The 13,772-nt window shown below is 37.9% G+C and overlaps 1 protein-coding gene across 10 annotated transcripts in view; it reads right to left on the reverse strand.

Moving 5' to 3' along the window:
- Window positions 1-972: 972 nt before the first annotated feature.
- Window positions 973-13,772, reverse strand: part of FOXP1 (forkhead box P1) — a 537,509-nt gene continuing 524,709 nt past the window's right edge. For all 10 annotated transcript variants that reach the window (XM_078152147.1, XM_078152148.1, XM_078152146.1 and 7 more), the window contains 2 exons: window positions 10,413-10,579; window positions 973-5,670 (listed from right to left, as the gene is read on the reverse strand). In XM_078152147.1, the coding sequence (XP_078008273.1) occupies window positions 5,526-5,670; window positions 10,413-10,579 (312 nt within the window). In that variant the 3' untranslated portion in view covers window positions 973-5,525. The remainder of the gene's footprint in view (window positions 5,671-10,412; window positions 10,580-13,772) is intronic.

Raw genomic sequence — 13,772 nt, forward strand, 5'->3', positions numbered from 1 at the left:
GTGAAGAGTCTGTGGGTTTGAAATTTAAGAGTAGGCACATGGATTTCCATAACATTGTCAAACATGCTTTTTAAGACCTCTTTTCAAAGACAGGGGAGAAAACGATAATGCTTCCATTGGTGTCAATGGGTGTTTTGCTTAAATAAAAAATGCGAGGTCAATTTCAAAGTCATCCACTGATTTGAGTGATGTGCCCTAAGTCTCCTATTCTTTGGTTTTATGTTAGAGTTGTTTAGGCACTCATCTAAAGTGCTGCTCATCCATACATTGGCAATTTTACTTTTATTAAAAAAGTATGTCTGTTTTCTGAAATATTGCTCTAAAAATCTGCACCAAAGAATAGATACAAAAGAGAAACAGCAACTTCTTTTAAAGACAGGTCACCAAATTTTCAAAATCAAGATGATTTTGATGGAATATTTAGTAACTCAAGTTCTACTCTTTTCCCATGAAAGTAACATTTATCCAGTGTAATTTTATGATAAGAATATTTTTATAAAATCATTTGTTCTAATCTAAGCATTTATCATTATATGCAAAAGATTTCTTGATGAGAATATTATAGATGGTGCATGTTTTTTGACATTAGCATTTTATTTGGATGACTAATCTTGCAGATGTGAAATTTTAATGAATTATTCATGAAATCACTTTCCTCTGAATTTTCAGTTTGCTACTAATGCTAGTTATTAAACACTTTATTTTTCTTTATAAAATTTGATAAGGAAAATAAGTGTGTATCTAATAGAGAGAAAAGTCAGCTCCTTCCTCAAAGTTTTTCTACGTGGACATTTTTACTTTGATCTTGGTGTGTCCATTAAGTGTGAAGAAGTTGCTTCATGCCCTCTTCTCTTGAAAGCTGACTTTAGTAATTAGGTAACTGAAGCAGCTGGTGATGGAGCCTAATGCAATTCGACTAATACATAACAGCAGGGCAGGGAGGAAAAAAAGAAAAAAAAACTTAGTCTGTGGCAACTTGTACGACCAGTGTGAACAACCAGCATTTTTATTGCATTTGAGAATGCTATAATGTCAGTAATTAGTACTGACTACACAACATTTTTTTTATTGTCTGTATCAACAGACATGGAATGATGGAATTACAGTTGATGTAAGGAATGAGTTTCTTTTATGCCTTATCAAAAAAAAATCTCATTACTGGCAGCACATACACACACAGCACCATGCTAACAGTCTGGACTGTACCATTTTCATCAAGGCTTATGTGTAGCAGATATTCCATAAACTATGGCAGGCCCATGAAATGTCACTGGAGCTGTCAATTTGATTCTTGAGATAAGAAAGCTAAAACTCTTTTCTAAACATCCCAAAAACTCAGTGTAAGTTATTAACTAAAGGTACCAAAGAGATTTAAAATCATTCTATGCACAGTCTTTGTGTTCTTAAGAAACGGGGCTCACCTGTAATCTGAAAACTACAAGAATTCTCAAGGCTTCCCTCCCTCCCCCCTTTAAAAAAGTTTTTTTTGGATAAAATATCTAGTGATTTACACAGTAGTTGTAGATTGAAAATCTGAGGTATCCCATAGCAGTTCTGAGACAGAGAATTGGGAATTAGGTAAGAACCATCCTATGTCAGCATCAAAAAAGTGACAGCCAGCTTGGTAGACACAATTATTCTACATAAGCCTTGATAGGTCATTTTTCTGCTAGTCAAATGCAGAAACCAAACAGGTTTCACATTTACAAACTCTGGGGACAAGGAAGGCTGGACCCTCATTCCTGACAGCGTGTTTACCTGATACATGGTACTACTTTCATAATGTACGCTTTTCTTTGAGAAAAAAAACATGTAACAAATTGTCTTTACATCTTGGCACCTTGTAAAGTTTTTTTTTTATACAAAAGTTCAATATTTTGACACTCCCCATTAATAATCACTACTTCACTGATAAACTTTGAAAGTGTGACCTTGGACTTTCATCATGCAAAATATTTACTGCAGCAGGAGAAAACATTTTCAACAACATTTTTTTTTCCTTTTCAAATGTTAGGAACTCATTGAAGACAGCCAGAAATGTCAGTGGTAGAATAACACGGGGGGGGTGGGGGAAGTATCAAAAAAACCAGCTTAACACACACAAAAAACACAACTGTACAAAATGCTTCAATCAATGATAACAGGAAAAAAAAAACACAAAACAAAATCTGTCAACTATATTACAATTTAAAAGCCAAAAAAAAAAAAGGGGTCAGGGCTTTTCTCCCACACATCAGGAAATGTCATCCAATATTCTTAAAGCAAGGATAACTAAATGAAATACATGTGCAGCACACTCTGCAATCCCATTACATACAGTAGGTTTTTTTTTTCCAAAGCTATTTTTAGTATAGTTAATATAAAGCAGTTGCACAAAAAAAAGAAAGGTGTTTTGACGAACAGGTGTATGCATTTATTCCTTTTTAGGAACAATATCTAAAAAATGAACCTCCCTCCGCCCTCCCCCGAAAAAGACAAAGGCTCACACAGACACAGCGGGCTATATATGTACAACATAATAAACCCCACCCGAAAGAAGCAACTGGGTACCCAAAGGGATACAGAATCAGAACTGTAAAAACCAGAGTGAAGTTTGCTTGACGGAAAGAAAGCCTGAGATTTGTTTTTTTTTTCAGTTGGTTCTTCTGCGAGGCCATGACACCCGCAAGAGACGTAAAATCTAATTTTTCTCTTTTTTATTTTTTGCTACAGTCTTTAGACTAAGCATGCAAGACATACAACTAAGTGCAACTGAGTGCAATGTATTTTTCTTTTACTCATTCCCTAAAGGTTTGAACTGAGGTATGCGAACTAACAGTTTCTCATGCTGTTCTCTTTACTCATGTCTAGCTACACATGCTGAGAATGAACTAATCTACCAGATTTTTATCCTCTTTTGAATACCGAACTAGCCAGCAACCCACTCAGTTTAGAAACACAGGGCCCACTTCTCATGATCCCGTAGGGCAACTGCCCACACATCAGGGTAAGTTAAAATGACCAACAGACTGCCTGTTGTATGGTGGGAAGCAGAGTGGATGGAGCTCCAAAGAGTAACTGCCAATCAAGTTTCTATTTCTTGTACCCAGCTTATGAGTGGACAGGAGTGCTATTTCTTTGTAGAAAATGGTGAACAAAACCTAACCAACAACAACTGAGAAATTATGCCAAGACAAACCAAAATTCAAGATGTGATCAGAGCATAATCCTTTAAAAAATAAAGTGGCATACAATCTGTCAAACAAACATGTTTCCCCCTAGAAAATCTATTATACGACCCAGTTCAATCATGGAAGCTTTTCTTGTTCTCTCTGGATTTTATTTAACTGTCTCCTTTATTGGATACACTAATTTTCTGCAACACACATTCACTTTTCTTGTCATGGGAGAGTTCCCCCTTTCTGTAGTTCCTTTAATACTGGTTCCCTACTTTGATTCTTGATAACCCCCACAATTTTTCCTTACAATAGAGAGCTTCAGTCGCTGTAGAGGTGCACAAAAAAAAAAAAGCAACAACTTTGGTTCCATTACCTACTTGGCCTTCTAAATTTATTATAGAATAAAGGAGCAGTTCTCTCTCAGGTGACCAATAGCCCATATCTTGTCATTTCCCACTAAATTCTTTCACCTCCTTTGATCAACAATAAGAGGATATTTGGCTTCATAAGATAAAGCATATAACAGAGAACATAATTTACCTTTGTGTAATATCTTTGGTAATTTTAGAAAAAAAGTACAAAGGAGAATATAAATTAAGCTCTGAAAGGCTTTCAAACTAAAATAAAAAATAAGCTACCATCCTACATAAATAACTGAGTGACAACGGTGATTGCAGAATGAACATGCTCAGTTGTTTTGTGACTGAGGGGACTGACGGAGAATTCCAGCTTTCTCTCCCGATGGTGCGTGCTGAGAACCGCTGAGCTTCAAAAGGCAAGATCCAGTCCTGAGACCGCTGCCATATCTCTCACTCTGAGTGTGTGAGCCGAGTTGGCATAGGAATATTGCAGAACCAACAAAACCACAGTACAGAATTTGCACAATTGGAATCGTTAACACTTTAACATTTCCTGGGCTCAGTCCTTAACAATTTCCATAACAAGTTCAATCTGAAATCGAATTTGCATTCAAGCAGATTAATGCCACCAAGCAGTCCTTAATGGATGGATGGATGCCTACATTAAGTTACAACACCACTACTTTCAGGAATGGTATTTTGTGTGAAGTCCGCGACATTTTTCACCACTTTGCAGACAAAGTAACCCACGTGGGTACCCTACACAGATCCTTATGACTACTTCAGAGAGCTGGTGGTCCATCCAAGCTTGTGTCAAACAAGGGAGTGTCTGCCACTGCACTCTTATTTGTCTTTGTCCCCAGCGCCTAGCACAGTGCCTGACACACAGTAGGCTCTTGCAAGATAAATGCTTTTTGATTGACTGATACTAGCTGCTACTGAATTCAATTGGTGCTAAATATCCTGGTGATGTTACAGATGAGGTGGCATTTGCTAACAATCACTGTGGCTGCCAAGAAAACAACCCTAAGACAAAATTCCCAAATACTGCTTTGTGGAATGAATCTGCATTGCTTTCTACAGTGTTTCTCTGTCTGTCTGTCATTCATTCTCATTCTTGCAGGATTTCATCCTTTGGAGCTGGACAACCTTCATTGGGGTAGAGTGCAGCATTTGGGACCTTCTTGCAAAGACCAAAACGGAATGTTTTCTGAATTTAAAGAAAACATGGGTGCTATCTGAAGGAAATTGGAATGAATGACAGAAAACTACAAACAAGAAAATGACATTCAGCTTTGTATAATAAAAACACCTATTAACATTCATCACAGAGTACAGAAAACATTAAAGCCTCAAAGAGGCCCTGGGCCCAAATTGAGGCCTGAGGTCAGAACTTAAAATGGTATAGTAGAAGCCAAAAAAAAAAAAGCAATACATTAAAAAGTTTGGGATAATTATTCTTTAACCCCACCCCCCAATACACACACAGAGGCCTTCCCCATCCCAAATGGAAGCAAAAAAAAAAAATGGAGTAAAGGCAGTGATAATCAGCATGCAGTAAGTACTGTGCAAATATGTGGTCCATTGGAATCCTTAAAATCTGGGCAAAGGCTTGATCTGCAGTTTGGGTGAACATGCTCAGTCTGACGTCCTCAGTGTCTGTGATTGGCAGGACTGCAGTCCAAAGTCTGCTGCTAAATGTAAGTGAATCAGTTCAGCAAATTTACAACACTGATGTTGACTGTAAGAGAGGAAAATCCCAAGTACCAAACAAGTCCATCCAATGCACAGAGTACAAATTCCTTTTTTCAACAAAAAGTAGAAAAATCAAAAATACTCCCAAATGGGATACTTGATGGCACTAAGAGTTAACACATTTCAGAGTTGTCAAAATGGAGTGAAAATCCCCCAGACTGTACAATAATGGAGAGATTTCACAGCGGACTTTGACATGTTTTGTTTTTGTTTTTTCCCAATCTTCATTTCTCAGGGTAAGGTTATCAGACATTCACTCCATGTCCTCATTTACAGGTTCATCTTCATAATCTCTGTCGTGATCAAAATCTGGACTGTGGTTGGCTGTTGTCACTAAGGAGAGTGGACCTTCATTCTCGTCTGGATCTAAAGGTTCCTCTTTGACATGCACAGGGTGCCTAAGGGGGAAAAAAACATGACCAATGAGCAAAGTTTCCAATTTAATTAGGAGTATTTCATGGGTAAGATAATTAGTATAAATGTGTCTTTCTAGAGAATATTAAACTTTTTATTTTTTTCTTAGGTAACACATAAGTCATTCTGTCATTACGTGGTGCCCGGGAAAAAACTTCCCTGAAAGAAGCCTTTTTCTTTTGGATTATCTCTTCAGCCCTTTGGAGATTTCGCTCTCAGTAGACACATTGGGCTGATTAATACAATCTTCAAATAAATAAATGAAATAAACATCTGTACAACAAAACGCTGGTTTGTCAGACCACCGAGCTCCCGGAGTCTGGGCTAATCATTGCGAGCTGTGTGCTCTGTTTCTCTAGTTAACATGCAGAATCTGTGAAACAACTCTCCAGAGGATGACCCCAAGTGAGGTTCTATCATTAATCAACTTCAAGCAAACACAGCAAAGAGACACTATGATACATGCTTGAAACTCCAAATTAATGCATATTTTTACAAACTGTCAATAAGGGAAGAAAAGCCCTGCCAGGAAACACAAACGTCGAGGAAAAGGCCCGCTCAACACAACAATATGATAAGAGAGCAGAACCCTAAGGAGAATAATAACACTGTCAGCTGTAAACAAGACAAGACACGATCCCCGGCTTCACAGTGGGCACCAGCATGCTCTACCCAGATGAGGTCTGCCAAATTTCTCATTATGGACTAGCCCATGAATAACCCGCAGGGGAGTGTGGGGTGATCATGCAAAACTGCTATGATAACAATTGAGAAACGTTGTTCGTAAATCATATTTACAACCGATCCTTTACAAATACAAATTACTTTTTTTGTTCTGGGGCTTTTGATATGTAAAATACCCATTTGTGTTATCATGGTGTCCTTGGTGGGGCTATCAATGGAAAAGGACTGGTTTTTATTGACGTTATCACATATTAGGACTAAGAAACAGTAATGGAGACCACTGGCTTATTGAATAATTGATGTTGGTACAAATGCTAAACAAAGAGGATAAGTAATATTTAAAACAAGCAGAATATAACTTTGGACCAGAGATTCTGAACCCTTTTTATGTGTTCCGGATGCCTTTGGTAGTCTGAGGAAGCCTCTATGGATCCTCTCACAGAACAATGCTTTTAAATGCATAAGATACAAGACACAGAATTACAAAGGAAATTGATCAAACTGAATACAGTTATTAAAATATTTTTAAAAGCACAAATTCACAGATACACCCTCCCCCCAAGAAAGACATCCAAGGACACCCTTGAGAGTTCATGGACTCCAGGTTAAGAATTCCTGCCCTGGACTATTCAGGAAGATAGAAGCCTTTCAAACACTAAATGGTTTTAACCTTAATGCAACTCGGATAAAGTTTGAGGAATGGTTCTTAGAAAAAAGATTTTTTTTTCTTTAAAGCAAGCTCATATGCTCATGAATAACTAGAACAAAAAAATTAAAAATGTAAACAAAAATTTAACAGAGCTCTCTACTACACTTTCAGCTATGCCACATCCAGGTCAAGTCATCTGATATCTCTGTGTTCATCTCATTCCTTCCACTAACTTAGAGAGTCAAGGACACAGGTTGCCCTGTTCTCTTTCATTAAAAAGAGCATAGAAGATACTGTCATTTTCCTCCTTTTGGTTTTTTAGTACTAATAGACTTTGAAGCCTTTGATTTTACTTGTAACAAGTTTTGAAAATGAGATGAGTTGAGTCATGGCACCAGAAAAAAAAAATGGGAAGAAATTTGTTTTGTTTTAGGATGCTGGGGTGAGGAGGAAAGAGAACACTTCCTAAAACTAAAGAGGTGCTAACCTGCACAAGTTGCTCCATAGAAATATGAAGAAGGATGGTATGATCTTTGAATACTTCACGCCATACCATTCTCTGTGATCTCAGAGCCCTAACTCAAATAGTGCATTTGCAGATGTGTGAAGCCAGGGGAGGCATCTCCTCTTTACTTTGTTTGATTTCAGTGCCATACACATATTAGAAACTTAATACATGTTTATTGAATGAATGAATTCCCTCTATCTCTCTTACCCTGAAGTGTCACAGTAGACCGTTTTGATTTTTAACATGAAATGAAACCAAAATTAAAATTCATGGCTGAGTTTGAGATATCACTATACACCTTGGGGTGTCACAAACCCAGGCATGAGGCGTACTGCTTTAGATAATAAAAAGTGTGAGGCTGGAAAATATGAGAGATTGCGGAGCTTCTCGCTCCAGATAAATCACATATCCCAAACTAGTTTAAAACTATGTTTCACTGAAAGTCACCCATAACACAGAAGGGAGAGGCTGCCCAATCCACATGTCCCTTCCCCTCTTCTTTTTGAAAACAGAAAGACTGCTTGTAGAAGAGTTAACAAAGAGCAACCTTGATAAATCAACCACAACTTTCCCTTCTTCTGACATCTAAGTAATTCTTTTGTTTGTCCATTCTGGGAGAGAGGTAGCTTCTTTTCTTTTCTTTTTTTCTAAATAAAACTAACTTGTTTAAAGGAATTGTGTTCTGATGGTGTACACAGCATGAAGCAGTTTGCTTTGTAGCCACCTCTTAGAGCACATCAGGATGAAAGTGTTATGTCCTGAAGCTGTAATTAGACGACGCCTTTCTAGTGTTTCAAAAGAGAAATAAAAGTAATGGCATTTGAGTGTCAGAAAAACTGGGAAGAATGAAAACTTTGGTTGGAGCACTTGCTACATGTTAGCTGGGTTGCCATGCTAACAAGGTCCTTTAAACCCGGTGATAAAGTTTAAAGCTTGATTTATTCCAATATCCTGGAACAGTTAAAAAACAATTTGCATCATAGCAGGGTAGTGCATATTGGAGGAGAATGAAAAAATGCCATTAGAAAATGCACTTAATGGAAATAAGAGGTCACAAAGAGTAACTGTCTATGACACTGATAGTAGACAGATGAAATCTGCTATTGACATATAATTACATTTAGCAAACAGGGTAAACCTGTGAGATTTGAGCAACATTCTGTACTCATTTTGCCTTTTCTCAAAAGCATTTTTGAAACCCAAGTTTCACTAGAAACTCAGAGACCACATTTTTCTACAGAACTAAACTCCAGGATCCCAAATATCACCTGGAAATTGGCCGGGTGAACACAAAATTCTTAAATAAATGGCATCACTGCATGGAGTGTATTTACTGGATTGGCAATACGAATTCGGAGTCTGCTTTCCCAAAATGTTGCTCACACATTAACCTGATATCTACAGGAGATCATTGGGAACATTTCCCAGGTTGTCTATCATTTGGGGTCACTCCATCAACTAAATATTGGGTACTTTAATCACTGCTACACAATTGAGAATAAACTACCTCAATATCTCAAAGTCAGAAAGACATCAATGATAAAGATGAAAACAACATATATTCACATTAGCATTAGAGAACACAAAACTATTGGTCTCACCAACAGTAGAATCAACATTTTAAAATGGGTCTGTCCATCTTAATTGAAAATGACTATTGCCAGTTTAAAGCTCTTTTGAAGAATGCTGCTGGTAAAGTCATACTGCTGGAATATTAATATATGTTGAGTTTTAGATTTCCCTCCCCACCTACCCTGAATATGGAGGTGGGGGAAAAAAAAACAGGGCAAGGGGGACATCATTATATGCTATTCTTTTTCATTCTAATCACAACAGATTAAGTCTTTTCCCACTGTTTCATTTCAGTCACTGACATGACCTTAAAATGAGATGTTGTAAAATGTGGCTGGAAAATCATGGCCTAAGGTTTGCTCACTTGCTGAAAGTGTTGATAAGCAAACTACACCAAGTGCTGAGAGTGTCACAAACATGAAAATGCCTCATTTCCTTAAAGAGGTCAACTCCCCAAATCAACACGAATCTTGAGACCTTTAGAACTCCAGCTTCCTTCTCAAGTATTCAAATAATCGGTCTTTTCTTGGGAGGGACAGGGTTATTTACAGTCACACAAACTCACTTCTTTCACCCCATAAATACTGCACACACCCAGAGGGGCATCACGCCCTTCCTGCCTTACCCTTTCCTATTGTACAGAGCAGCCTGGTTGCCATTCACAGTTAACACGGACAGCAAGCTTCCATTATTTCATTCAGTTATATATGCACTCATTATACTGCCGTCTGCTGCTATAATGCTCCTATTAATTTTCCTTTTGATATTTTAAGAGCAATCTATAAATCATGTAGCCTTCCCTATGTGCCATCATTAATGCCTGGAAATTATGTTGTGTTTGGAATGTTAGTTTAAGCTTATAATACAACTTAGTAAACAAGCATATTTTTTCCCCTGCTCGTACTACTCATTCTCTTTCCTCTCCCCTTTAATCTACCTGAGGCCCAAATCTTGAGATGTTGGAAAGTTTGGCAAAGCAAAAATATCTTCACAGAAATGCACAATAGTAATAATGATGATGATGATATTGCACTAATGATAGCCTACGCTTTAAAGAAGAGAAGAACAAATGAGTTAACTTTATTTCTGTTTGCAGTTATAGAATGAGATAATGCCACTGCCTTTATATGAAAGGTGTTCAGTGACCTCTTTTCATCCTCGAGTCTATCAAAACATTTCCAGAAACTCCACTTTGTACCAATACAGAAAAGGAACCCTCCCCTTCCCCACCTCTGATAGAAAATAGGATCATTGTCCAAAGGTTCCCGGGTAGTGGTGTCAAGAACGTAACCGCCATGTTTTTCTATACTTACATTGCTTGCATAGGGGAACGGCCTGGGCTACTGTCGCTCTCATTACTGTTTGTATGCTCCATCGCACCATTCAGCTCTTCCCTCATAGCACTAGCTAAATTGCCCAGAGTGGGATTTCCCATGGAAGCAGTAGTGTAGAGAGGTATACTATTCTCAGCCATTGAAGCCTGCCAATAACACAGAAAGAGTCTATGAAGAAATAAGGCTTAGAAAGATACACGCATGATAAATAGGTGGGGTGTATTATAGGTTCATTTACTAAATCATGATGAGCTCATTTTCATAGGCGCTGCTTCCTGGCAAACAGAGCTTCTAATGGATTTGGAGTCAGAGCAATCATATAATTTACTTAAAAAGAAAATAAACTCAAGAACTCTAAATGTTACAATATACTTCAAGTTTCAAGTCTTAAGAAATTCTTATCACTGTATACTTTAACCCTAAGAAGCAGGAAAATATATTTCTCCAGATACTAGCACCTGTGAGGAGGGCTTGAGGAAGGAAGCCTCCCTCCCCCCAAATGGGATTTAACCCCGACTGAGTGGTTCCATGCATTTAGTACTAATGCATGGCTGAGAAGGGACTACAGAATATGAGGTTTCCGTCTGGTGCTTTCTTTTCAAGAAGAATTGAATATTTACAGATCACAGTGAAATATAATGCAATTTTCATTTCTTTATCCATCTTTATAATGCCACTATTGGATATTATAGATTTGATAGGATTATTCTGACTGCAGAGCTCCAACTTATGAGAACTTCCATAAACATTCACCCTATAGAAAGGAAGCAGATTATAAAATATGAAACATATATTTGCGTGTGTGTGTGTGTGTGTATATATATATATATACATACATGTATATATATATATATACACATATATATATTTCCCCTGCTTAATGATTTTTTTAAAAAATATGTATAACTATTATAGGTGAATTTCTGATGGTAACATAAAATGAAATATTTTATGTCCTTTAAAAAAAAGGGAGGTGAGTTAAATATTTCTTCTCTCCTAGGTGTTTAAGTATATGATTTTTTTTTGCCACGTTTAAGCAGAAAAAGAAATCAGACTCATGAGGCAACTCTGGAGGGCAAGAAAAAGAGTAGTGAAAAATGAGAAAAAAAGGCCTGAAATGTAGCCCTTCAACATGCTACGTTTTCTTGCTGGCTCCCCATCCAATTTTAATACTTGTCCTATAATTTGGGGAATGAGACACCACACTGGTTGAAATCATTAAGTACACTACTGCACCTAAATATTTTGTTTTGTTCCAGTGCCCCAGTGAAGTTTTCCACAGAGGATAAGCTTTAGCAACCTTAGTCAGAGATCAGAAATGATCAAAAGCATCTCCCTGATCCTACAATAGGCCTGATTTTCCATCCTGTGTGAACAAAGTTCCACAATAGGCCCAGAGAGTTGGGTAAATCCTGATACCAAAGAAAAGAAGAACTTTTCTTTGTAAATAGTGGGGGGGGGGGGTGGCCCTAGGCAGCAAGATTCGAAGTTGTGTAGCTGAGCAGCAAGGAGAATGAATGCCTATTAAAATGATCCCAGCCTCACACGTGGTATAAACCCCCAATCCATAAACGACTTCCCACTACATGCCACGTATTTGGGGGGCTAAGCTAACTCACCTACACAGCTGGGGCTGATGGACTAGTGCCAAGGCCAGTCTCTTTGAGAGCCTTAGATTCTTCCTCTCCACATTTGAATTTATATAGCTGCCTTTTTTAAAAAAAAGAAATCAGAGGGTTATTTCCTCTGTTTTTGTTTCCAAATGTGGTGAACTCATTTTGATGAACAGCAACTCGGAGCACTCCCTACTTTCCTACAGTTTGTGAAATAATTTAAGTCAAGTACTTTTTCCACACAGATCTCTTGTAATTGCAATAAAGCATTTTTTTTTGGCAGAGCAAGGAGAAAAAGCAATTGCCAGAATTATTTTTTGCAAACTGCAGCTGGGCAAGAGCCCTCCTAGCTGCCTTCACTGAAACCCAATGGTCATGCCTCAGCAAATAACGGGCAGTTCTTTGGGGATGATTACTCCAACTTCTCTGAAGTGGGAATGTCAGGAGATCAGGTTTCTCTCCTAACATTTTCATTACTTCATGGTTTCAACCTGGGTAGAAATGATAGAGCCTCCATTTTAGGATGGTGGTATCTTGAATTCAAGCCAAAGGGCAAAAAGGCATCAACACCGAGACTTTTCAGAAGAACTTTCTGGAGGGTGGGGGGAGGCTAATTATAAATCCCTCCATTACTCTAGAACATTGCAACAGGAGGGACAAGATGAACACTTCTTTTCTTTCAGTCTTCAGAGACTGGTCTCTATGCTACCCTTACACCAGAGGTAAAGGTAGATGGGGCAACCACTTCTGGGGCAATTGTTCACTTTCCTTCTTTGCCTTAATCTCATTCCTTGCTCTACAAAGGAAGTTTCTCATTTTACCTTTGTGAAAGGAGCTCAGGAGAGGAAGAATAGCCAAGACTGGGACAATCTGGATAAATACATATGCATATATTTTCGAATTAAGAATGCCCGACCACCATGCACTCACACAGAATGGAAAACAAGCCTACAAATTCTGACTCCAGGAAAAGAGGAAGAGCTGACAGGAAAAAAGGTAATGCTGCTTTTCTAGAACACATGAGAACTCTGTGACTAGGGGATGAGCTGCATGACCTAGGCTAAAGGTAAAGATAACCTGACCAATGGCCCCAAATTCAACACTTTAACCGACTGTGGCTTACAAGTACAGTTCCTTAGCTGGAATATAGACACAGGTGGACAATTTTTTTTCCTGAAATGGACTTAATTTCTTATGATCTATCCCCAAAAAAGGCTATAAGGTCACCTCAGGGTTTGTATGTCTGCCAAAAAACTGAAATGCTTGAATAATGTTTCAGAAGCACTTGAAATATTCCCCATCCATGTTAGTAAAACATTTTGCGATCCTCTGGAAAAAAGAACTCTATAAATGCAAAGCATTCCTGTTACCCTTAGTTACTATCACGATTCCTAGGCTTAATGAGTTCCATGCTTTATTTCTGTAGTAGATCATGTGGTCCCACTTTAGATGGTGTATACCATGCTATGCTGAATGCCACATTATGTTCCTTAAGATTTTAAATTTTTTTTTTCCTGGAAGAGGGATTATGCCATTTAAAAAAATTTTTGCTTTGCTTTGGAAATGGATGACAATGGAAGAATCGCTGGGGGTATGACCACATTGCTTAGCTCCTTCATTAAATTAAACCAGCAGAGAGGTGTCTTATGATGTTGTCTATTCACAAGGATTCAAAATATCAGAGGATAAAAAAGTTCATAAGACTTTGATCAGAATTAATTCATTC

Source organism: Phascolarctos cinereus, unplaced genomic scaffold (genome assembly GCF_003287225.1).
Source record: "Phascolarctos cinereus isolate Bilbo 61053 unplaced genomic scaffold, phaCin_HiC Scaffold_4;HRSCAF=312, whole genome shotgun sequence".
Classification (NCBI taxonomy): Eukaryota; Metazoa; Chordata; class Mammalia; order Diprotodontia; family Phascolarctidae; genus Phascolarctos; species Phascolarctos cinereus.